General features: G+C 46.0%; 2 protein-coding genes across 2 annotated transcripts in view; one reads left to right on the top strand and one right to left on the bottom strand.

Moving 5' to 3' along the window:
• Positions 1–385: 385 nt before the first annotated feature.
• On the top strand, positions 386–13359 carry BID (BH3 interacting domain death agonist; the record flags this gene model as incomplete). Its single annotated transcript, XM_079550841.1, is given in 7 exon segments — positions 386–534; positions 8194–8220; positions 8222–8258; positions 10139–10349; positions 11291–11436; positions 12697–12900; positions 13348–13359. Coding segments are annotated over 7 exon segments (786 nt in total).
• Positions 13360–19899: 6540 nt separating this feature from the next.
• BCL2L13 (BCL2 like 13) overlaps positions 19900–26675 on the bottom strand; it is a gene marked incomplete at both ends in the record, with an annotated part of 31598 nt that continues 24822 nt past the window's right edge. Inside the window, one exon of the mRNA XM_079549858.1 lies at positions 19900–20706. Within this exon, the coding sequence (XP_079405984.1) occupies positions 19900–20706 (807 nt within the window). The remainder of the gene's footprint in view (positions 20707–26675) is intronic.

Genomic DNA, 26675 nt, shown 5'->3' on the forward strand with positions numbered 1-26675 from the left:
TGGCTTCTAAAGATTGCTAAGTAGTGTTGTCATGCTGCCTTCAGCCCCCGATCTGATACGGAAACCGCAGCGGTTGCAAGCTCATGCCTTTTCTTTTTTTTTTTTTTTTTTTTTTTTTTTTTTCTCCTCTTTAAAGAGGACCTGTGTTCCTTCGTTGTCATTGATGTGCCACCTACGGGCTGGGTGAGGGTATGTTGAGCCAAGTGAAAATGAAGGCTGTTGAGAAAGCTGTGTGGTGCTTTTTCCTAAGAAGTCTGAGTACTGCCTCTGATAACTAGAAGATTATTGCTATGATTCACAGCAGAATCTCCATCCAAATGTATGGAATTAGATGTGAATATATGAAAACAGTGTGACACAGCAGCAGACCTCAGGGAGACTAAATATGCCTCAAATGAGAAGGTTGCTCCAAAACTTGTTTGGAGGTCTCCAGTCCCATTTTTCTTTCAAAAAGGGGGAAGAAGAGTCCCATCAAACAAATTGCTATGGTTTACTGAGTTCAAGTACACAGCAAGTACTTAAACTGTTCAGGCTGTGATGCTTACTCTGTACTAAGGAAGCGAATATGAAACTGGTCTAGCGAAGGTGGTAGGCATTTGTTGGTGTTGGGTCTTTGTGTACCATTTTGGTGCCACTGAACACTGAGAGGTGAAGCTACTGAGCACAGGAAGTATTCAGCACGTTTTGGTGTGTTTTTCCATCAGTGATGCTATGAGCAGACTGTGGTTTTGTTCATTGCGGAGTGCTTGGAAGTGGCATTATTCACAGATCTCGAAGGAGGAAGCAGTCTGAAGCTGAGAGCAAGAGAAACAAAAGCTGACAGCCTCGAGCAATGAGTGCCCCTGCTTGAGAGGTGGGAGGGATGGGTGAGTGTAAGCAGCTCTTACAGTTCTTGACAGGCAGGGGGTCTTACTTAAGTGTCTAGCAAATAAATCACAAGTGTCTGGGAGATGGGTTTTGGCCCATGCTGTGCCATAGACTTGCTGCCATCTCAATGTTTTGCCACATCTGAAATGAAGATAATGGTGCATCCTCCCTCTGAGGTAAATGCATGGAGAATGCCTGCGCTTTGGAAGCTGTTGTCTGTGATGGACAAGTCCTGAGAAACTCCAAGTTAGTAGCTTTGATATTAACCAGGTGATACCAAACAACTCATTTGATTTCATGGCAGCACATGTGCACCTGTGGATGCACAAAAGGGTTTGTTCAGCCTATCCTTCACCTGGCAGTACCTTTGTTTCCCTCTCCTCACCCATGTTTTCTTTCCTAAGCCTACAGTTAAATTTCTCTCTAGGAGGACAGGGGATCACAGAGGAGGCAAAACCATGGGGCGTCCGAAGTGCTGATGCAAGTGGTGTATCTTTGGTGGACTGAGTAGTGGTAAGGACTGTCACAGTAAGATAATCATGATAATATTCTAGTTGGTAATGTCTGCACTTGGCACAAACTTTTTTTTTTTCTTTTTTTTGCAAATCCTCAAGCTGTCTATCTACCTTTACTGTGTATTCTCTCCCTGTCTTTTCTTAGTCTAAACTGTGTGTGCAGATGCTGTGTGAGCAGTCAGGCTTCTTCCACAGCTAGAGAAGTGTGGGGAGGAGCTCCAGCATCTGCTGTCATCTGGGCTCTGTGGCTCCTTTTGGGTTGTTGGGCTAGGAATTGTGTGTGGCAGGGTGATGGGGATTTCTTTGAGGTTTTGGGCCGTTTGTGGATTTTGCTTGCTCTATCTGTTGGAGGTGTTAAGGCTGGTAGTCAGGCACTGTTTACAAGTCCTCAAATAAGGAACTTGGTAGGTCTATGGTACGGTTTTCTTATGACTTTGTAGGACTGCTGACTTGTCATGTAGAGCAGTTTGCCTGTGGCATGCTTTTGGGAACACAGTGAAATAGTGTGGTTATGCTTTGAAGTGGGGATTTTTACCTGTCAGATGGCAGAGCAAGCTGTGTCAACTCCAGGTGCTTTGGTTTCCCTATCTGTGAAATGCTTCTGTATTGAGCTTTGCAGCTCTTTAATGAAATGTTTCCCTGTGAAACAAGTAAAAGCCAGCGGGTCCAGGAGTGGACAAACAGGTATTGTTTCATTGACTCCAATGATGATGTCATTCAGACTCCCAAAAAGGAAGTTCTTTCGGGTGTCAGACAGAAATCACTGTACTGGCTGTTAGCATTCTCAATGACTGATGGATTATTTTGCTTTGAAGACTTGAATTCAGTCCTAACCCAGACATGAAACAAAGATAAATATCTTGACAGCTCACAGTAAGTCCTTTGATAGTGTCTGACCAGGTGTTTGTACAGAATGTGTCTCAGAATCTAGACAAGCTGTTAAAGGAGGCAGTCCTACATGCATGTGGCTCTGCTGCTGGAAAGTCTGCTTTCATAACCAGACAGTGTCTGATAGGGCTAAGAATAGCAACTGCTGGCTGAGCTGTGAGGAGAGGTGAAAGATCTGAAGGGAAAGTGGTGGCAAGCCAGGGGCATTATTCATGGCATGGGTTCTTTTTTGAGCTGTCTTGGAGATGTGAAGAAGGGATAAAAGCTGGTTTAGGTCAGCACTGTTGCTATAGAGATTCTGGGACTGACTCTTCTATGGCTGCCTCTGGAGCTATTGAGAACTTCCTCCAACAGCTCTCCTTGTGTAGATAGGAACTCTTGTGCTGTCCCTCAGGATACACTCAACACCAGCTGGGCAGTGGCATGTGCATGGAAGGAAACCCCGAGGGCTTGCTTTGGGGGAAGCAACCACAGAGTTCTTTCTTGCAAGAATTTGGAGTGTGTGAGGGTGAAATAAGCACTGGTGCCCTGTGCTGATAGATAGATACACTGCTGCTGTGGTGTCTGTCTGTGTGGCAGCCTGCGTTGGTTAGGCAGAGAGAACTGTACAGTGGCAGGAAAGGAGTGAACACAGAAGTGTCTTAGCAGATTAACAGTTCTGTTTGTGACAGAAATGATGCCTTGGGAATTAGAAGCTTAAGCATGAAGTGTAAGCCATCACCTTTGTAGCTTCCAGTCATTAGAACCCAGGGAAAGTCCAAGGTGCGTGTGTTGCATGAACCTTTAAGGGTTTGAACAACTTCAATTTGTTTTGAGTGCTCCTCAAATAATTCTGCTCCTGAGGCAGCTTTGTGTACAAAAGCTACAGGGAAGTGATAGCTTGCTATTTTAGACTTTCAGAGCTCATCTTTTGAGGTCAGTCTTGTTGTGTAAAATCTGTTAGTGTTCTGGCACTTCGAGAACTTCACTTACGAGAAGTGCTTGTTTTGTTTGTCCTTTGCAGGCCTGCAGTAGCATGTGGTGGCTTTTAGGAGGAGGAATTTAAATAACTTTGCCTTTCACTGCCAGTGTGTTCTCTGCTTTTGAGTAAGCCTCAGTGAGGCTCATCGTATGCTCTGCATTAATGTACAGCAACAGCTTTTTACTATCCAGGAGGGGTTTCCCAAACCATTTTTGTCCTTATGCTTTCTTTTCCGTGTTTTTGTCTGTTTATTTTCTTCTTCCCTCACATAGAGGTTACTTTCCCTCAAGTTACAGCAATTCATTTGTTTGGCACTGTTTCATTGCTCACTTAAAAACTGAACACTCTTGTATGGAAAGAGGAAATAAGGAGATAAAGAACTGTCGGTGTATAGATAGCAACAAGAAACATAAGCAGACTTCAAGCTGCATCTCTTTGCTAATGAGGGACTGCTGCTGAGTCTCCTCCTTGATACAGTGCTGGCTTACAACTGAGACTGAAAACAAGTAATACATTAAATTCATTGGTATTTCATTTTAAAAACAAATTATATTTCATAGAATGTAAATTAGTAAAGTAAATCAGGATGCCAAGTTTTAGCGATGCGAACTTCCAGCTCTTCAGGGAGTTAGTCAGCAAAACCCTCTGGGAAACCACCTTCAAAGGCAGGGGAGCAGAGCTGGCAGATCTTTAAGGGAGCTTTCCTTAGGGCTTTGCATCCCCATTAAGGAAGTCAGGAAAGGAAGGCAAGAGACCAGCATGGCTGAACCAGGACCTGCTGGTTGAGATGGAGAGTAAGAAGAGAATGCACAGACAGTGGAAGCAGGGACAGTGCTGCTAGGCTCATCCAGAGAGACCTAGATGGCAAGAGCAGTGGGCCCAGGTAACCAATTGTGAGGTCTGGGACCTGGGTTGTAGCAACCATCCTATTAGTACGAGCTATAGGATGAAAGGGTAGACCACAGCCCTGTCAAAAAGGACCTGGGGGTGCTGGTGGATGGCAAACTGGGCATGAGCCAGCAGTGTGTCCTTGCAGTTCAGAAAGCAAACTATATCCTGGGCTGCATCAGAAGTGTGGGCAGCAGGTCAGGGAGGTGATCCTGCCCCTCTGCTTTGTGCTGGTGAAGTACCTGGAGTACTGCATCAAGATGTGGAGTCCTCAGTACAGAAGAGACACAGACCTGTTGGAGCATGTGTCAAGGAAGGCCACAAAATGATCCCAGGGATGGAACAGCTCCTCTGTGGGGACAGGCTGAGAACTGGGGCTGTTCAGCATGGAGAAGACAAGACTCTGAGGTGAATTTTTAGCAGCCTTTCAATACCTAAAGAGGGGCTTTAAGAAAGAAGAGGACAGGCTCTTCAGCAGGGCATGCTGTGAAATGGTTTCAAACTAAAAGGGGAGATTTAGATTGGATATGAGGAAAAAATGTCCTTATGATAAAGATAAGGAGGCACTGGTGCAGGTTGCCTGGAGATGTGGATGCCCCATCCATGCAGACACCCAAGGTCAGGCTGGATGGGGATCTGAGCAGCCTGATCTACCTGTAGGTGTCCCTGTTCACTGCAGGGGGGTTGGGCCAGACAGCCATTAATGATCCCTTCCAACTCAAACGATTCTGTGAATATTTTCCAAGACTTCTAGCAGCTATAAAACAGCCTGACTAGATTATCTAGTTTTACTGTGAGTGAGATGGAGTTAGTAGGCATTTTCTATTTTTTGTACTAAAGGCTTCTGTTTGATTGTAGATGAGACATCTTTCAGTGAGTGGAAGAAGTATCAAACCCCCTTATATTTATTCAAGGCAATTAGCTGAAATTTGAGGTCTCTGGAGCTACTGGCTAATTAAATACTTTTGAAAATGTAGTGATAGAATTTATTTTTTTTCTTGTTCTCACATGTGTTTTTGACCACCCACGTAGAGCTTTGTTAGCCAAAGGCTGGAGTGCCTCGGGGATTTTTTTTTACTGCCAGGGTGGTGATTGCTTAATGTAGGGAAGAGTTAATGGGGAATTATCCATCATCTTCTAGCCTTTGTGTTAATTTTTTCAGTATAAATATCGGAGGGTGTGGTGGGTATTGTTGACTGCTGCACGTAAGCTAAGGCAGGAAACAAGAGTGGACAACCTTGTAATTGGCAATTAGGATGGGTGACTTCTTAAAGTATTTTTTGAATGTCTTATTTCTTGTGGACCAGCCCTGAGGAGTGTCTATAAAGCTTGGATGATCCCATGATGGGAAGAACACTGCACACCCCATTAGTGTCTCTGGGAGCAGCAGGGACCCTGGAAGCTGTGACAGGGCAAGGGTTGCTTAACACCTTCTGTCTTTGAAAAGCACGGAGTGCTGTCAGAATGTGACATTAGGATCTTCAGAGCTGTAGCCAGGCACACAGGGCTTGCTGCAGCTTCCTAGGAATTCACATGAGTAATGTGTGTGTTCCAGCTGGATCAAGCTCCCCTTACTGTGTTGACAATGCACTCGCGCAAGCTTGTGTGAAGCTCTTGTGCTCTGCCTTTCCAACCCTACTCAGCAAAATGCCTACGAGCATGTATGGGTGTGCCCAGAATAGGTCTGGGTCTCCCTGTTGTTAGTTCTTGTATTTGCTGATTTGAGAATAGAGTAGAATGTCCATTTTCCTTTTTTATTTTGGGCTAGAATAGTCTGTCTCCTCTTCTAGAGCAAGGAATGGGAGAAGGCAGTAGCACCTCTGCCTTTGATTGCTTCTTTCATAGGTGTTTGGATTGAGCCAAACAGGTTTCACAGCAGCGTGAATAAAAATGAGGGAATTTGGGTTTTTAAGCAGTATTTTGCAAGAAAGATTCCATTTCTCTGTACACAGGCTGGTGTTCGTTCTTGGCAGCTTACCCTCTGACTGCTCAGCTGACCCTCCAGCAGTGTTCTGGAATACCCCTCCAGAAGGAAGAAGGCAGTCACCCTTTAACAGTTTGCCTGGGTTTGGGTGGCAGTGGTCCACTTCTTGTAAAGCACTGTAAGAGGAAAAACTACTCAGCTAGTTTCACTTGTACATCTGGATGTTTGTGTACATGCAGCTGTAGTGGCTTGTGTTGCGTCACAGCTCTGTCAGTGCTGCAAAACACCTGCATCTCTGCTGTGGGAAGAGGATGATGCAGCTGCTTCTGGACAGCTTCTCAGTTCTACACAAAGCCCCAGTGCTGCCATGGACCTGAAAAAGCATCCCTGGGACCAGGAGGGAAGTGAGGGTATAAGAAGTTCTCCAACCTTAATAAACATTTGACCTCCAGCAAAGACAAAGGTCAGGAGAAAGGTAGCCCCGTGCTGTTCCAGAGCTCCTGTCAGGTCCCAGGAGAACAGAGGGACTCTCTCTAACCAACCAGCCTGCTCTTTGGGGTAGGGGTGAGTGGCAGCAATTGGGATCTGAACTGACCATAAAAATAGTGCAGTGCAAAGCAGCAGAAGTTGAATTTGTTTTAGGAAGCCAGAAGCTTAGTGTAATGACTAAATGAAAAAGATTTCATGGTTGAAAAGCTGCCTCTGGGCTCTTGGTATTTTTTTTATTTTTTTTTTATTTATTTTTTTTTTTTTTTATTTTAAAAACGTATTTCAGGTTGTGTTTTGGCATTGGAAGCTTCTAAGTCTTCGAAAAGCTGGGAAATTCCTGGTCTCTTGAAGTTGTAACTTGGCTTCCTTCAGAGTTTGAGTGTACTTCTGCTTTCACTTCCTTCCTCTTTTCCCATCTGCACACCTAATTGCTTAAAACACAGTTTGGAAACCCTCCTGCTCTAAAACTTAATGCATCATCCTGAGTCCAAGTCTCTGGTAGTCAGCTGGTGATCTGGATGGGTGAGCTCTTGTGTGCTCTCACCCTAACGCGGGTCAGCAGGTACCTGCACTGCAGCCAGGTTATTGCCCAACATGGAAGAGGCCTGGTGGGAACGCAGTGCTCATGAAGTCAGCTTACCATAGGGAATTCTGCATGCAGTTGTATGGCCGTGCGTGTGAGGAAGCAAATGCAGATGTGCAGTCTGTATTCCTCCCCTCCTTGCCTTGTCTTTGCTTGATGGTCTCCGCGTTGTGCCTTCCTGTACCGGATGTGGCTATTTGGTCTGCTGGTCTGACCCACCCACCTACCTCACTGCCTAGGTGAGGAGAGAGCATTGTGCTCTTAGCAGGCGCTGGTTTTCTGGTGAGTGAGGGAGGCTGCTCTCTGCAGCATGCTCTGCACCCCTCCCTGCTCCCCACGTACCTATTCCCCAGGCACTGTCCAGGTGTAAGGCAGGCTGTGGGTTGTCAGCCCTGGTTGTGACCTGCTGGTTTTCCCCATCTTCTAATCAAACTTCTCTGCAGGCTTAGTTTTGTTGATGTGCCTGGAAGCCTTTGGCACTTGATCCAGCCCTTCCTTTTCAACAAATATCTAGGAACACGTACTGAAACAAAGCCGGAGTGTATCCAAACATCTCTAGGCGTATGGGGTGGGAGCACTTCAAATCCTGTAGATGTGTTGTAATGTCACCTGGGTGCTTCACTTAGGAATATGCTACTGTGCACACAGACCTGAGCAGCTCACTGGCTCTCAGTTGGTTATCAGGAACCTGGAAAACCTGGAGACATGAACTGCTTTTAGAGGGCTGGAATCTTTTCTGCGATAACCCTGCTTTCCTGCTCTGGCACTACAAATGGCCTTTGCTCTCATTTCTGGCACCACCTAAAGGGGCTTTAAGCCCCATTTGTAGGTCATGTTGCATCGCTGTCTGCTACATATCTATGGCAGGTAGGCATTTTCCCCTACCTGATTCACCTGATTTAGGGCCCTTCCTGCCAGAACAGCTGCTATTCTCTCAGCCTTGTTCATTGGCACTTCTCTCCAGAAATGTGTGTATCTCTAGAAAGGTCAATTTCTACAAGACCTATGGGCGCTGCTTGAAGGTAAGTGTGTTGGGGTTTGTTTTTTCCATTTACCATTTTCTTTCTTGCTCTTGCAGGACAAGGACTTCTGATCTGAAACAGACTGACGAGCTGTTCTATCTCTGAATCTGTCATGGAACAGGTTAGTTTTAAATGCCACTGAAGTCACTTCTCTTATGTGCTTGTTCAGAAGTACCTGGAAGGGGATGAGTCTCAAAAAGTGCTGGCTTGTGCCCTTCTCGTCTTCCTCAGAGTTCCTGCTGGAGTCTCTGATGCTGCACCCCTCCATCATGAATACAGACAGAAGGTGGATGGAACCGTTTAGCTTGCAAGCTGCTTCCTTGTTACCACAGTGTGAGACTCTCCCATTAGACTTCAGGTGTGAGATGCAACTGATTTAAGAGGCAGTGGTGCTTATTAAGTAGCAAACCACTGAAACTAATAAATAAGCTACTTGACCCATCACTGTGATCAAATGAATATTGCACAAAACACTATAATAAATGTGATTTCAGAGCTACTGTTTCTCATGTGCATGTTGCAAACCCCATAAACCCATTCAAACTTCTGTCACCCTCTAGCATTAAGCGTGGTTGCAAGGCATGATTCTAGCCCTCTTTGTGTTCTGCTTTCCCACAAGTCTTTTGAACAGAAATGTAAGTCAGGTGGGTTGTTCATTGTGCTTGTGTGGTGCCCTGGGGTGCTTGGGGCACCCAGTGACCTTCACTATTGTCTGTAGACACCCATACTCAAGGGAGGTGTGCTTTATCTTTGATTGTACCTTATTTCCCTCTTGTTTTTATTTCCAGACTCATTGTCCTTGTTCTGTCCTTCCTCTGCCTGATCCCCTCAGCAAACATTGTGTCCCTGATTATTTCTAACACATTCATCACAATTTTTCTGCTGTTGCATAGGCCATCACAGCACACTGTGACAGCACTGATATAGTTATGTAGATATGGAGTGACCTTGGAAGATTCCACTTAACCAAGGGTGTACTGTTTTAATTCTTAGGCTCATCCTGGTTGATTACCCATTAGTCTATGAAATTGCAAGGCAAACCAATTTTCTTTTAACCTTGATTCCTTTAGGTAGATCTGTTCAAGCCTCAGCACCTTCTTACTGCATGAGCAGATAGTCTGGGTACAAGAGTAGGGATTTTATTTTTGTTGTTTCATTTCTGCACTCACACATCCTGCTTCATCAGCTGTTTAATTGGGGTTACTGGACAGCCTTCTGTTTTCCTGCAAAGGTCTTGGTTGGTTGAGGCCCTGTGGGACTTCTTGCTCTCATCACTGCCCACCTGCTGGACCTCCTCAGCCTAACCCACCTGGGCACTCTGTGCTGCCCTGATGGAAGACAGCATGTGACAGCAGAAGCAGCATGTGCCTGCTTACTGCAAGCAAATGGATATGAGGCACCAATGGTCTGCTGTCTTGCTATTCTTATGAGCAGCTGCCTGACTGTGCAGGGATCTAAATATGTTTTTTATGGATCTTGTCTAGATCCCATTCAAGAGGGAAAAGGAATGCAAACTTGAGTTTTTTTGCAGGCTTATGCTATCTGTTATCTCTGCTCCCCACCTTGTTACTGCTGTGCTCTGATTAAAGTTAAATGGGGAACTGTTGGCTTAGTTCTGTACAGGAAGTAGGGTGCCCAATTTCCAAATACAGGGAAAACCTTTGAAACAGATGTGTGAATAGAGTCACTTGTGCTGAGCATTCATCTTTGTTTCAGAAGAGGAGTCCTGATCAGGGATTTCGTCCTTGCCACTCAAGAGATGAGCTGACACCTCAACTGCTGGTTTGTAAGACCAGAGCCAGCCAGCATTAACCAGCACAGTGCTGTGTGCATGTATGTGGCTAGGAGTTAGTGTGCATTTGCTCAGCTCCTGCAAACTGGGCATTATTGTGCACCATACCCAAAAGAGACCAGAAAAAGGTGTCCACTGTAAGAAAAACAGCATCTGTACAAACCTACACAGCATGATGTGGGTTTAACAGTGATTCTTCTTCCACCTAGGATATCTATAGTGATGGATCTGACCATATGGAACGCATGCTGCTCTTTGCTTTCCTGGCGGAGTCCTCTGGCTGTGAGTTCAGAGAGCAGCTGCCATTCCTACAAAGCCAGGGCATGTTGTGTTCCGTTAAAGGTGTTCAATCTTATGATAGTGATGGGGAACTTCAGACCGATGGGAATCGAAGTGGCCACTTGCAGAATGGTGAGCTAGGTGAGTGCTCTCTTTTTTCCCCACGTGCCTTCTGTGAAGATGGTGGGCTTTGTTTCTATCTCCTTGTCTCTTGACTGTCTTGTGACAGACGGTTGGCAATATTCTCTGCACTGAGAAACTTAACAGCTGGTGGTTGTATTGGTTGGGGTTTTATCACTTGGGGTAAGACAGCTAATGCTTGGCAGTGCAGCTCCCTCTTGGTGGCTGAGCACCTGTCCCTCTGCACAGTCTGTAGCATGTGAGACAAGGGCTACAGATCTGGTTCTAATGGTTTCTGTCCTTAAGCAGTGGGATCTTAAGTGGTTCTGTTAAGCTTCCCGTTGCTCCTCAAGGAGTTTCGTTTCAGCACTTCAGCTAGGATTTAGGAGCAACTCTTTTTCTGCTACTGAGTTAATTCCCTGTGCTATACTAGTGCGGCAGAGGCGATTTCTTATATAGTTCCTTGTACTGTTCTTTGCTTCTCTAGCCCTAAGCAGCATGGGTATTGCACGTTGCCCACAAAGTGCCAGCTGGCACCTTGAAGTAGTGAAGCAGTGTAATGAGTAACCACTATAGTCAACATTGCCTCATCTTGCAAAATGTATTGATTTCATGGCCCAAAGTGACAACGGGAAGCTTTGCCAAAAGGAGATGCTGTGTTTTAGATGGTGTTCATGACACAGGTCCTGGCAGTTGTCAGTTGAGAAATCAGGCACACTCTTCCTTCCCTCCCCTCTCTAGACAGAATGTTGGCTGTAGTTATCTTGAACAAATCTTGGTTGGAATTGTTCTGACTTCCCCCATTTAGTGTGTATGGCTGTCACAAAGGCAGTATGGGAAGAAGGTTGGGGGTAGGGGAAGATTGGCAATGGAGATGGGCAAAATGCCCTAGCTCACCTCACCTGTGCTGAACCCAGTGTGACTGCAGCCTGTGAACCAAATCCTGCTGTGTGTGTTGGCAGTGCTTGACCCTGAGGTAAATGAAGAAATCGTCCGGACCATTGCTGCTCAGCTTGCTGAGATCGGAGACCAGCTGGATAAACAAATCAAAGCAAAAGTAGTAAATGATCTAGTGCAACATTTTCTGAATGAGAATCTGCCTAGAGAGGTGAGTGAAAAGCAATCTGATGAGTAGCTCCCCTTACAAACGTTGAGTCTTTCGTGCTGTGACTGAAGCAGCAAGTTTGCAACGCCTTTGCTAATTTGATGCCTTCATTACTGCACTTCTGAAATTAATCTGAAATGTTAATATTTGATGTGAAGTTCTGTTAGAGAAGATGCTATGGTGAGCCTGTATCCTTGGCAGCCTTTGCCCTGCAAAGTGAGTTGCTTGGGCTCTGTCCCTTTCTGCAGGCGGGGAAAGTGAGGTTGTGGAGCAGGGTTGACTTTCAGAGGTAATTTTAAGATCTTTGATGCTGGGTCCTGCATGTCAGCTGCTTGTCAGATGGACAAATCTGGCAGAAGTTTGGCTTGTGTGTATCACTGAACACTGAGACTCAGCAAGCAGTGAGATCCAGTGCTCCCTCTTACGGTGCCTTAATCCTCTGGCTCACAGGCTGTTGGTGTTGGGAGTAGCAGTGGGTTTGGGCTGGTACGGGTAACCTGCTGAAAAGGCCTCTGTGGGTGGCACCTCCACTGCTTCTCTCTTCTCTCCAGTGCAGGTTCTCTCTTAGCTTATGATGGGATGAGACTTAGCATCCCTGGTCCAGCATCTAATGTGCCTCACTGCTCTGCAAGGGAAGTATCCACATCTGGATCAACAGCCACAATTTGCTTCTCCAGAGCCTTTTGGCTTCTTCAAGAGATAACTGCATAACTGGATATTTAGCTTGCTTGGTTTTTCTCTGCCTGCGATGAAGTTAAAGCTGCCTTTGATTTGAGGTCTGCTTGGGCTTGAAAAGGCAGGATTGAAATGATTTTATTTTGAGGGGAGTGGAGAAGCAGAAGTGAGGTAGTGGTTGTTCTGTGCCTGGACCCCTTTTTTAGCTCCTGCCTATGTGAAGACTTTTCTGTGAAGCTTTTCTCCGTACCAGTTTGCCCCTAGGCACGTAGCCCTGCTACTTACAGTGTTTAGATTAAGGTAGGTTCCTGTCTCCTGGGTTCTTGGGCTACTTCAGGACCGGGCAGGCTAGGTGCAGATTCTGAGCTGCTGCACCCTAAATGTGTAAGGTGCTACCTAATTCTTCCAATGCTGTGTGGTGTTTCCTTGTTTCTTTGTTTTTTTGGGGGAGCAGCTGAGCTTTGAGGCCATCAGTCATCCTTGCTGCCACCTGGGCGTGTAACAGCCTGGGAAGAAACGTGGCAGCTTGTGCTGTGTCTGTACAGGTGCACAGTTGCTGCACTGACATCCTCTCTCCCCTCTATGCAGGAGATAACACGGTACCTGTCACAGGCAGTAGAAGGGCTTGCCAGAGCCATCCCATCAGATCTGGAGCAAGAGAAGGCCATGTTGGTGCTAGCAATGCTCTTAACTAAGAAAGTGGCAAACCGGGTGCCTTCCCTTCTACAGCGTGTCTTCAGCACCACTGTGAACTACATCAGCCAACACCTCCACAACTACGTTGTCAGAATGGTGAGTGCTACCCAGCAGCTCTGCAGCTCAGTGCAAGTCACAGCCAGTCTCCTTGCTGGCCCTGGTTACTCCCTGCAAGCCTTGCCAGATGCCTGCTGTTTTTCCTATAATGCCTGCGGCTCTGGGGGCTTGGCAGGGAAGAGCTGCTGGTATGTGCAAGCTCCGAAGGCTGAGGGCAATATCCAGCTTTTGCTCACTTCCCTGGGACCCCCCCAAAGCCAGTCCTAGCACAGAATGTGGGGCTGAGGGCTAACAGATGCGCAGCAGGTGGCAGCATTGAGGCACGGATCTGCATAGAGTGCAGGGGCCTTCGTGGGTGCGCGGGCTGCTGCTGCTTTGCCTCCCTGGCATGTGCCCAAGTCCAAGGGCTGGGCTGGCAGGCAGAGGGCTTGTGGCTGCAAGAAGACACTGTTGTGGTTAATGCCGGTTCTGTTTCTTTCCTCCTAGCTGCGTGAGTGAGAGATCTCCAGCCACTGGCTGCCTGAAGACTTTTTAACTTCTTGATCTGCTCAGATACTTCTGCTCATAACTTTTGAGACACAGCTGCAAAAGGGAAGGCAGAGCTTGTAGATGGGCTTTTGTAGAGTAGCACAGTAGCAATGGTAGTGAGAGCTGCATGACTGGTCTGCCAGCACCTGTAAGATATAGTGCTTACTCCTCTCCATTTTACAAATAGGTGTTTTTTCTTTTTTTTTTTTTCTTTTTCTTCCCTCTCCTTATCAGTAGCAGATGTAATGCAGGTACAGCCCCTGGCTCATGCCTCTAGGCATGGTGGTCATTGGCTTCAGAGCAGCTTGCTGGAGAGAAAAAAAAGATACCAGCCTAGAATGAGGAGGAGTACCTGGTGTCTCTCTGGGCAGTAGCACATTGTACTCACATCTCAGGTTCAATGAACAGACTTGGACTCAGGTTGTTTGATGTATGTGTCATCACGTACGTGGTGGCTGAGGCTCTACTTGTGATCCAGCTGCCTCTGAAGAAATAATGTAAATAATGTCCTTTTATTGGTGGTGCTTTCTGTTGTTTGTTTTTTTTTAAATAAAAATGGACATGACATGTGCATGTTAAGCAACTGAATTTCTTCTCCCCCCTTTCACAGAAACGTAGGGCTTTTGTGCAAGTCCTTACAGCATTCTTGCTATGCTGCTGCTGCTAGTGGTAACAGAGCAGTGGTAACAGCTGTTTGCTCTTGGCTGTGCACTCTGCATACAGAAACTGATCTCTGTTGTTTGCTGGTACCTGCACTTGAACAGGGGAGGAAAAAAAAAAATATCAAAACACAACTGACATGTTTTTGAAAACTGTACCATTTATTAAAGTGCAACCTGGGGGCATGGTCTTACAGCAGTGTCCCAGTGGTAGAGGGAAAAATGCATATACCCCTTCACTTAAACTGATTCTAGAACAACGAAGCTGGAAATAACTTTCTTTTAAAGGTGGAAACACTTTTATTAACCAAATGGCACAAGAAGCTTTAGGTAGCTTTCCCCAAGAGAGCTGCACTTGCATATTAAAAGGAATAGTATGATCAGTTCCTGGGGCAGGGGATGCCCTCAGCCCAGGCTCGACTTTTTCCCCCAGCTCAGTCTCTCAGGAACAGGACCTGCACTCCCTGCTGCCAGCCAGCAGAAGCCTGGTGGAAGACCAGACGTACACATGGAGTCCGTCCCATTAGACTTTGCTACTTAACCCGAGTGGGTTTTAGCTTTACACTTGAATAAAAGCTTATAATGCAAGATAAAAATGGGGAGAGACCCCCTAAAGGTATAGCAATAAGATGCATCCTCTGCAGCTTGTTCTGTCCAACTCAATAGTGTTCCTTGCCTCCCCTGCAGATACTGCAGGGAGATCAAAAGCAGCTTCCACTGGAAGCTAACTGCAGCTCCCCCTCTCCTACAGCATACCATAGACTTCTACCCAGGAGGAAGCAAGTCAGCCTACCTAAGAGACTGAAAAAAGTGACCAAGTCATTTAACACAGGAGGTGAAGCTGAGCAATGTGTTCTGGTTCCCCTGGCTGTATTGGTAATGTTGCAGCTGCCCCCTTCCAAGCTGGTGCAGCTCTTGTTCTCCAGCCATGACCACAAGCAGCTGCAGAGCCTTTGCATAAAGCGAGCGCTGTACATCCTGCTCCATAGGGGCCTGAGCTTGGAGGACCAGAGTGACTGCTGGTGGATTACATGTGACCCCCTCCCACCCTGTTTGTTTGTTGTTATTTTTATGGCAATACATAGCTTGCACTTTGAAGCACAGCACAGATGCACACAGTCAAAGCGCTGCTGCTCTTGTAGCCTCCTAGTACTGAAGTGAAGCAGACTGAGCCAAACGAGTTATGCACAGCTTCTGCCTTCAATAGGTACAGGCAGTAAAGCGCCTCACTGCTCCGTGCTTCACTGGGAAACACATTCTCCTGTCTATGACCTACTGGAGTAGAAAACATACAAGACAAGTCAGCTTTCAGTATGTTTTGTGCCTAAAATGAGACATTCTATGGAGGACCTGGGCTCCGTGTACCCATGGTGGGTGGGGTGAGTGCTCACTCCTCCCCTCCTCCCAAACATTCACAGCTAAACAATCTAGGAATTACATTCTTAGAGACACATTTTAAAGCATGCACTCGTTCTGGTTCAGTGAAGGAACGACTGTGCTGCCAAAAGCATGTTGATTTCTGCCTGATAGTAACACCTGCCTTAGCAGGGCTTTGCTAGGACTGCCATACCCCTGTGGGTTCAAGGAAGGAAAGCTTTATGACCTCAATTATTTTGTTGACTACATCATTACAATGAAAGGAAAGACTAAACTTTTTCAAACTAACTAACTTTAACACTTTTCCAGTTGTGACCATTAGAAAGCATTGATTAGTTTAAAAACACAGTCCAAATTGTCAGCCTAGTTGAGTTCAGAGCTAGGTAAAAAGGAAACAGGATTCTGGCAACAGACCTTGTCCTGTGCAAAAGCATTCAGCACTACAGCTTTCACCCCCAGAGCACAGCCCCAGGCAAGACAACAGGCAGGCAGGTTAGGAAAGAAGGAGCCAGCTGCCAGTACTACAGCATCCTGAAGTTAAGCTGCTGCTGTCCAAACCCTGATGCAATACAGAAAAGACCACACTTCCACTGCAAGGAGCTGCTGCTCAGACCTGGAGCAAGCAGATGCTTAAGGACTGACATCTGACCAGTCAGAAGCCTGCAGCCTGGGTTGCTTTGCCATCTCTGGCTTGCTTCATCACGAGATTAGACCTAGTATTTTAGGCACCAGCCACCTTCAGTATTCTGGGCAGCCAAGTTATTTATCTCCTACTCACCCTATTCTGATTTCAGCTGAGCCAAGCAGCTGGCTCAGCTGTATCATGCTATGGACCAGCAGCCTGGATCCCCTCACCATGCTCCTACACGGCATGTGGCTGCAACAGGAGGGTGGGTTGGGCTGCTCTACAACACTGGGACTCCAGGTTTCAGTTCTTGTTCCAGGTTTGTTTTCTGAAAGAAAAAAAAGACCTTTCCCAGTTCCCAGCCCCAGTGCCCAGGTGAGCAGAGCCTAGAGTTAAGCACAACTGAAAGTTAAGCTTCACCTCATCTCTAAAGCTGTTTTCCTGACAGCTCCTTATTTAGTATGCTACCCACGGTAGTTCCCTATGCGTTTAGTTCAGGCTGTAGCTTCCAACCCAGGTCTCTCAGCTGTGCACAGAGGCATGCAGAATGCAGCGTTCCACACGTTTTGCAGGTCCAGCCCTTTGTTTTATCATCTCAGCTTGCGGATGTGCTGCAGACAAGGATAAGGTGAAGAAGAAATGGGTCTAAGGTAGATACTTTGTTAAGGTACAGGCCACTCAAGGACATATTGAGGCACTTTTGGGAAGGGAGTAAGTAACACAAGTGAGAATAATTCCAGATGCTTTTTTTTTTTTTTTTTTTAAATAAGTAGATAGTCCGCTGCCTTGCCTTTGCCTGCTGCAAGAGATCTACTGAACAGAGGTTGCCTCACCCACTTCAAGGTAATCAGACCAGGCTGATTAAAATTAAGGATTACTTCAGAGTGCTTGAAGATAGAAGAAAGCCTCTCTGTTCCCTAATTCACACCTGCAGTAGTGCAAGGAGCCCAGCACCCAGCTCAATAAGAACACTGTCGCTAAGGCTACACAACCTTCTGGTGACTTCCCCAGGGCCTGCTCCAGTGCTGACCAAGCACAACAGGCTCAGCACTTGAGTCTGTAAGCGACCTTTCCAGCTAATGGAGTGTTCCTAGAGGGAAAGAGGAGACACAACAGACTTTCTGTCTAAACATGCGTTTAGGTTACAGGGACTGGGGAAGAAGAAGGTACAAATTCTTTCTGAATTGTCAGATATTTCTCTAAGGCCCTAAAGATGGGAAGTATGTAAAGAAGGGACCAAGCAACCAAAATGCAGCTGGCGCTCCACTAAATGCTGCAAAATACCCCACACTCAGGCCTTTCACCCCACTATGAAAACACTTTAAAAAAATCCTCAAAGCATTTGTCTTCCTTACTTCTGCTGCTGCTATATAAGAGAGAAGACACTTCTTATTTAATGCTCCATTGGGCCCTTTGTGTAAGAAATGTTTCCCTGGCAGACGTATTGTCATCTGCCCTGCACCCACCTCCTGCACTACTAGCAATATAACCACCTAAAGAGAAGAGCCAAAGAATGACTTTACCCCTCATGTGCACACAAGTTATCCAGCATATCCAAAACATCCATCTCTGCTTCAGAGCAGATCCAGGGACACAACCCACTGAGTGGCTGCAGATGGGGCATCTTCCCCCATGTCAATGCCTCGCCTTCAGAAAGGAGAGGATGCAGCTGGGGTTAAAGCAGCCCCATGCCCACAAGAACAGCAGGGACACAGCAGCCATCAGCAAAGCGGCAGTAGAGGGGAACCCCATCCCAGCCTGTGGGACCACAAAGCAGGCCCTGCCACAAGGCAATAAGCAACTGCCCTCACCTATTGCATCATTCATCCATGAACACTGCTGGATGTGAAATGAAGCAAAACTGTATGTTCTTACATGTCAGAAGGAGCACACAAAGCCAATTCCATTTTGCAACATAGTTTATGTTTTGGGTTTTGTTGGTGGTGGTGCTTTTTGGTTTATTTAAGGCCAGCTTGCTCCCTTTTAAACACAGAAGCGCCATCTCTGACCCACACACTGCTGATCCACAGCACCTGAGCTGGGGCTCCCCTCCTAGCACGGGTACACACGTAACAGTCCTTCCTTTCAGCATTCAAAGTCACACAAATCCAAACCTGAGAAGTTTTCTACAAAATCCATTCTCAAAAAACCTTAAACAAAGAATTCCCCAGACTCTGCCAGCTTCCTACTGACTTACCAGCATGAATGGGATAGGGATGGGACCAACAATAAGCTGAAACAGAATGTGCGAAAAATCTCTGGATTCTCAGATCACTTAAGAAACAGGCTCATTGCAGGAAATACTCTAGATAAGGTTGTTTAGAGATAAAGTACCTTGTCTTTGTGCTTTATGAAGAGTAAGCTTACCGTAAGCTCACATTTTGATTTTTACATTATCCCAAGTCCCCTTTCCCCTATCTCCACCTGCTCTAAGCCACAGTGCCAGCATCAGCCCTCAGAGATGCATCACTATTTCTGCCTGGACAATCTGCGACCTTACGCATAGAGCTGCAGTCCAGAGCAGGAGGGACACAAACACGCTCCAAAAGGAAAGCTTGTGGCCAGCTCTGTTGGTACAGCAGTGCCTTAAAGGCTTCTCCTTGCACACACCTGAAGCGTTGTGTCTGCAGGAAGAGGGATTTGCTTTTTCCACAGTTAAATTCTCATCATTTGTGAACCTGCAAACGTCACCCAACTGTTACACATTCAGAGTCGCAAAAGAAATTGCACTGCACAACACTCCAGGTCAGCTTGGGAACGGGCAAATAGGGAAAGGTGTTTAATGCTGTTTTGCTTAGTGACCAGAATCCATTGCTTTATATACGTGGGATTCTGTCACCAAAACCACAGTAGGACTACATACCCCCTGTGCTTAACCTGTGAAAGACAATACAGACTGCAGCATGACACAGGACAAAAGAGCGTTGAACCCGCGAATCTCACAGGAGGCATCCGCCTTCCTTGCACACAGTTTTGCCACACCTTTGCTGAATACACTCTGGTATCCAAGTGCTTACCAAATGGCACCGTGTCCAGTGTAAGCTGTGCAACTCCACTATCTGAAGGGTGGCAGTGAGGTGGGCAGGAACACGACAAATGGGTTCCCAGACCAGCCAAGCGCAGCGGCCCTCCCACCCTGCCCCACAGCAGCAGGTGCTGTGTGCACCTCTCCCTGCAGAACACGGGGTGCTCAGAGCGAGTACTGCTACAGAGAGGCAGCATCTGTATGGAGGCTTCAGAAACTGTTAAGGGCCAGAACGGGTGGGAGCGACGAGGTAAGAATAAGCACTCTCCTGCTGGGGTTTAAGAGGAACCTGCGAAGTTACAAGGAGCAGTGCAGTACCTGAGAGGAAGCTGAGCTAGAAGGAGACCAGCCTCTCGCTGCAGGACTTGGGCTAGGAAGGGCTCGGGAAGCGCAGGGAAGTGACAGGACAGCACAGCTGCAGCTGCAGTCGCTTGGAGAAGCCAAAAAATCCAGGGGTTGGCAGCAGCTGGCTCTACCCTTCCCCAGGAATTCTCTGTTCCAGTTCCTCGAGTACGAGCACCCCGTTCCTCAGCACCTGCACTTAAGTTCTTACATTTGCAGAATTTATTATTGTATTGTTTTTTTTGTTTGTTTTTTTTTTCTTTAAAAATACCCCTGTACTTTAATCAGGAAAAACCAGTCCCCGCCCCAATTCTACTAAAAACGTGATTGTCCATAGCTGGAGGCTTATTGAATGACCTCACCCCGTCACCATTACTCAAATGTCCAATTACACAGCAGGCAGCTCAACCTTTAGGTAACACAACTACAACAATTGGATTGCGCTCGCTTCTCTCTCCCCCTCCTCCTCCTCAAGAGAGCTCTTACTTTTTCCTAAGCGCCAGCGCTACTCCGACTGCCACAGCCAATATGGCTACCGCAGCAGCCCCACCGTACAGCAATATCGATTTCCCTTCTGGCAATAAGATAGGCTTCTCCTCTGCAGTGGAGGATTTCTCTTCTATTTCTTCCAAAGGGCCTTCTTTCCCCACTTTTTTTTCCCCTGGAAGCAGTATTTTCTCAGGTTCTGGTGCAGCCTTTTCTTCCGATGGGGTTAACTTTGGGACAGGTTTACTTAACACGGGGATCTCAGGTTCAACAAGCTCTTCGGCCACTTTTCCCTTCTCCTGTTTTGTACGACGTGCAGAGGGATGTGCTTTTTCTACAGCAACAATTTCAGCTTGAGGTTTTACTTCCTGTAAAGAAGCAGGGGTTTCTGGAAACGCTGCCTGCACGGTCTCTGCAGCGACTGCTGACACCACTGCTTCCTCAATCCCCTCTGGTATCTCTTCCTTCTCCACGTGAACGATGTCGGAGTTAGAAGAGTTGTTCTCGCTCCTTTCTTCAGCCCCACCGTTGCTATCCAGGCTCTTGACTTCTTCAGGATCCATGGCCACTTGCTGCCAGGACTCCGGCCCCAGGGAGACAGGCAGGCTCTCTGTGTGCCAGCTCTGGCTTGCTGACAGGGAGACAGGCAGGCTCTCTGACTGCCACGATGTGGTCACCGTCGGGGACTCTGGGGGGCTCACCTGGCCTGAGTTGTCACTGGTCAGAATGTAGATATCATTACTGTCCTCTGCGATGAGGCCGGGGTACTCCTCCTCTTCAGATTCCAAACTAAAGACCGTCCCCTATGAATGAAAAGGACACAACGTGTGAGCAATGGTTTCAGCATTACGTGCCCTGTATGGGAAGAAAGAGGATGCCTGGAAATCTAATGAAGCTGACAGCAAAGTGAGAGGGCCTCTGGAGAAGCAGGATTCGTCTAACCTACATTTTGGAGGAGACTACAAAACCCAGCCAATGCAAGAGGGACACCCAGAGAACAGAACAACTAGCCATGGGTGGGCTGCTGAGTTTGTACCACAGAAGAGATTTGTCTCAAGATTAAAATTACAAGTGGAAAAATACATTATGTGCAGAACAACCTACAATGGGTGTGATAACACAAACACAGAGTCAGTAGCTAGGGGCTGAGAGGAACCCCAGAGTTTGTCTGTGAGGCCAGAAGCAAAGATTTGATTACCCCATTGCTCCTAACAAAACCATTTGCCAGTTTGAGCATTTTGCCAGTTCCTACAGAACCGCAGCCCTGCTGGTACAAATTCTTTTCACAAGTATCAAGGTTTCCTGTACAGTCCCATCATAACATAAAGCACTGGAAAGAAAAAAAAAAATCCATTATTTTTTCTTCTCCCTGCCCCGCTCCGCAATCAAAAGGTGTCCCAAAGCACTCCAGGCAGTTGTCCCCCTCTTTTAAACCCTTTCTGACACCTATGAATTGGGGTTTTGGTTCTGCTCGTCCTTTACCTTTGGCACTGAGACACCTCTTTGGTTATCCACAACTTTTGTGTGGATCCAAGCAGTGATCTGACGAGGAACAGCTCCAAATTAAAAATAAACATACTGTTTATCCTGGTGAGTTGTTTTTAAACCTGATCAGTTTCCAGTTAGGTCTGCCAAGACGCTCCAGTGTGCGACTGAGGGTAGATGGAAGCCAGCAGCTGCTCTTGCTCACACTGATGCCAAAAAATGCTGTATCTATCCCAGTGCCCTGCTTCCAGAGTACAAGGAAAATGCATTTCAGCCTTGGTAACTCCCAGTCATCACTCAGTTCCTAACACGCAAGGAATTCAGTGCCTGCAAGTGAATGGTTTCTAACCTTCAGTGGGCATATCAGCAGAGCTGATAGCAGCGAGGCCAGAAGCAAAGCGCTCTCTCCCTGAGAAGCGTGAGGGGCCGGGCTCTGCCTGCACAGAGCCTCTGGAAGAGGGAAGGATCTCCACACCAACAGAACAAAACAGAACTAAACAGAGCATGCAGGCACAGGAGAGAAAGAGCAAACACTGTTCATCACTTGTACTAACTGAAGAGCAAATGAAGCAGGAACGGACCTCTGGCTAAAGCACTGAAGTGGGACTTGAGAGATATGGGGAGCTCAGGGGCAGTAACGTTTTAATCTCTCATGGCATGAATTATCACCACATCAATAAACCTTGTGAAAAGGTGTCAGCATACCTCAGAGTGAGCATAGGAGTGAGGTTTCTCTATTCATTCCCCAGCAACACCCTGCTGTTTTACCAAATTCAATGGTCTCATTTCTGGACCGTTCAGTACAACAGTGCCTGTACTACAGCCTGCACTGAGAACATAAAGACTTCACAATGTATCTTGGCAGGGACAGGATCTGAATCTCATCTTCTCGGCCCACGGACTTTTGGAAGATAATTATGCACTAAAAGAAGAAATTGGCAGAACACTAAAGGAACTTATCTTCATAAATTCCTTTAAATTGCTTGGGTACATATATGGATCACCTGGATCAGTGACAGGTTCAGAAACTCTGCAAAGAAATGATACACATAAATCCTCAGGAGGAAGGCTGAAAGTGATCATGTCCTTCACTAAGTAGTTAAAAGGTGGAGGCAAAGTCTCGATTCACAAGGATATATAAAGCAATAAAGCATTACATTCATAAAGTGGTCAGACACCCCATATACACCAACAAATCCAAAGCAAGTTCTCTTCTATCAGCACTGACTGAAAACTCAAGAATTCGGTACCCTCTCAAAAGTTGTGCTTCACTATGAAACCCATTTTTTTTTCCAAGTGCACTGCACACCATTAAACCAAAACAGAGCTCTGTCACTGAAGAAGAAGCAAGCAGCATTGTAATGTAAGGGCAATGAAAGAGAAGACCCAAGAAGTGGGAGAAAATGCAGAGGCTACAGAGCCTGAATGCTGCAGGTGAGAGCCGCAATGAGGTCATTCTTCATGGGGCACCCACAAATGGTTTGGCAAAGATAAACAAATAGCACAGAGTACCATCACAGCAACCATGTGGACCTGCAGCTCCCCCAGACCAAGCAAAATTCCTTAGCTCAGCGTGATAGGATTGCTGGAAGCAATGCTGACATGTAAGGATGAGGCATTAGTTATTCCCGAGTTCGGGTCATTTTTAAATGCCATATGATTTGCTGAAGCACTTTCAACTGGAGAGATATCACTCACAGAACACAGGTAAAATCTGTGCACGTAACATGGGGTAACATGCTAAACTGCTTTGGAAAGGGTAAGGGAATGAAGAAGGGACAGCAACGGGGGAATATGGGCATTGAAGCCTTCATTAATTCCTGTAGAAACCACACAACCACCTTGCCTTCATCAGAATGGATGGGCCTAAGAGGCTCATGCTTTACTGGAAAGGACATGATCAGCGACTGCCTCCCTATAAATCAGAGCCTTATAAAGCCCAGGCGAGCCCTTTCTGCAGCAAGTTGTCACAGACAACTTCACTTTCACGTCAATGCCTTGGGGACAGAACTCTCTAAGCCTGAAGAAACTGATTGCCCAACAGTGAAAACAAGGTGGAAAGCCAACGTATTGAGCATCAATGTGTAATTCCACTAGTTCACTAAACATTTATGAAGTTTTAATTGAGAAGTCCAACAGTCCAACCTTCTTTAGGATAGATGATTAATGTTTCTTAAGATGAATAAGAGTTAATTCAGCAAATTAAGAGGATAAAGGCAGGATTTACTGCTGATTTGGTTGGGGTTTGAATTTTTTTGTGTGTGTGTTGTGTTTTTCTTTTAAAGCAGCAGCAATAAAAACTGAATGACATTCAGGACAGTTCTTTTGATTCATCTGCAGATGTGACCCAGAAGCAAAGCTCCAACAAACAGATTAATTCAGGACAGGATGGAACATTTGGAAGGATTTTTAATAACTCTGGGCCTTATATAAGCCACACTGTTTTGATTTAATGGTTAAAAAAAAAGTACGTATGTCTTTCTTTATCTGCTTCACCTATTGTAAATGAAGGGATCATCTACTGCTCCAGACCAGAAAAATCCAAGTTCTGCTTTTTTAAATGATGGATGGGACACTTGTAAACTCAGAGTGCTTTTCCTCCAGCAATCTTATACAGAAGCCAGAGGACGTCCTTCACTGCACCACGCTGCACCACCACTCCTGATTCCAACTACTGCCACTTGAGGGAAGAGTTGGCACAAGTCACGGTAATGGGAAGGAGAACCAGACAGTTCCCCTCTTAGCTTGAACATAAGCAGGATGGTCCACAGTACATGCGGCAGCCTTGAGGAGAGGATAAACTTAGTTCTGTTGAGAACTGCAGACATAAATTGAAGCTCCAGAAGCCAATCACTGTATGTGATCTATGGGGATCTATGCAAGCGTCAGTAATCTGAACTTTGCTGAAAAGCAGTCTCAGCAGTGGATCCAGAACACTACCAACCGCTAACATATAGTCAGAACATAGGAATTACTTAAAATCATATCTCGGTTTCAATTATGATTTCAAGACAGTAAACAGAAAAATAAAAAAAATCAAGACCTAGAAACTGATGCTCATGACAACAACAGTACTGTTTTTCATAGTCTTCTAATTAGTCTGTTATTAATTTCATACAAACTGATTTACTAAGGTAGTTATTTCTGCTATACAACAAAAACGATGCATATGAAAAGAAAATCTTACTTACCTGAATAATAATTTAAATCTCATTTATGTGAGGCTGTTTCTGGTGGAAACAAATTAAATTCTGATTGTCTCAAAGATAACAACTTTTTTTTTTCCCCTAGAAAAACAGTGTTATGTCTGTAAAGGAGGTGTTGTTAAAGAATGGAAAGAGATACCCATGAATGCACCTAACAGAGCACTTACTTCACCTTAGGGAAGACTTCAAAAGCCCAGCCTTGTAAGTCCACAAGAGCAAATGCATCTAAAATGACTGTTTCTAATTGCTGCAGAAGCTGCGACTAGAAATTACTAGCTGTGAGGAGATTAGGTGTTTAAGAACTGGAAACCAGAAAGACAAAATTAAGTCCCCTACATTATCACCAACTTGACCAGTATTACACCATTTCCTTCACATCACCTCCCCATAACTTTAAACACAGAGATTTTACTTGTGTTTTAATATTCTGAAAAGCTTGACTGGTCTACAGTTTCAACAGCTGACTGCCTGCACAAGGAATGGTTTGGGTAGGCAAATCATTTGAAATTAAGCCTCAAAAACAAAGAGAAAGACCCAGAAAAGCTGTAGAGCCAAGCAAGCCAGCAATGTACCCCAAATCTTGATTTCATTCAGAACAGGAAAAATTTTGTGCATAGGGGTCAGAGAGGAGTGCCACCTTGTGGGAGAAGAAAAAAAAAAAAAGAAATCTATTCTGCCACTATGGTGCCTTTTCCCTGTTTTCTCTACAACCAGATGGACTGAGAGCAGCCCTGCAGAAAAGGACTTGGGTGTTCCAGCAGATGAAAAGCTGGACATGAAGCAGCAGTGCGCACCCACAGCCTGCAAGGCCAACTGTGTTCTGGGCTGCATCAACAGAGAGGTGGCAGCAGAGAGAAGGGAGGGGATTGTCCTCCTCAGCTCTGCCCTGTGAGGCCCCACCTGCAGTAGTGCATCCGGGGGCCTCCAGCACAAAAATAAAGATGTGGAGCTGTTGGAGTGGGTCCAGAGGAGGGCCGTGAGGATGCTTAGAACAGCTGCCCAGAGAGGGTGTGGTGCCCCATCCCTGGAGGCATTCAAGGCCAGGTTGGATGGGGCCCTGGGCAGCTGGAGCTGCTGGGTGGCAGCCCTGCCCATGGCAGGGGTTGGGACCGGGTGATCTTTCAAGTCCTGTCCAACCCAAGCCATTCTGAGATTCTATGTAAATCCCCAAGAAAACCCCTTGCAGTACAGGAAAAAATGCTGTCAGAAAGTGGAATGTTCCAGAACAGCAGTATTTACTATGATAAAAATAATGCAAAACACTCAACATAGCTAGGAAGTTCCTCAGGCTCGAGTATTCACTTTACCTTGTAATATAATTTATCAAAGAGAAACAAGATGAGGCTCAGTGATTTTTTTCCTACACATCAGTGTCACAGCAGCAGTATAAGTAATAGGAAACCATCAGCTGCATTTGTGCTTAAAAATCTAGTGTCTGAAAAACAGGAGGCAATGAATTATGAACTTGCCCACATCCTGGAATCCCAAGAGAGCTCCCTCTGATGAAATAAGCAAATTTCCCACAGTAACAAGTTTCACCAGAGCTGAGAGTATGAGCTCACAAACCTCAGGTCTAAAACGGTTCAAAAATAACAGCGGCATTAAAAGCCCCCGAGACGTTCATTCACTGTAGCATTCATCTTCATGAAACTTAAGGTAGGTGGAGACAAGAAAAACAGAGCAGAATACACAAACAGAACTGTATCAGACTTAAAACTTTCTATTAAAAGAATGGGGGGAAGGGGGAAAAAAGAAGACAGTCAACTGTTCATCTGAACCAAATAAACCACACTGACATTATAGACGCTACTTTCATCCCCTTCAAGGACTGTTTTGGCTAGAACAGCCTGCAGAAATGATCCTATTACTTTTCCCTGTCCTCCAGCATAACCTCTACTACCTGCAGAGTGCCAATTCCAAAGCAACAGCTCATGAGGTTTTAATCTTAGCTGTGTATGCTGAAGCAAAATCAGTAATTTAGAGACGACTTCTTTAGACAGACTGATTTGAAGCTGCTGAAAGGAAAAAAGACAAGGAGACCTAGTTGCTCAGTCATTTGCCATTTAAGCTCCTTCTCTTTC

The sequence above is a fragment of the Tetrao urogallus genome (assembly GCF_951394365.1).
Source record: "Tetrao urogallus genome assembly, chromosome: 1".
Lineage (NCBI taxonomy): Eukaryota > Metazoa > Chordata > Aves > Galliformes > Phasianidae > Tetrao > Tetrao urogallus.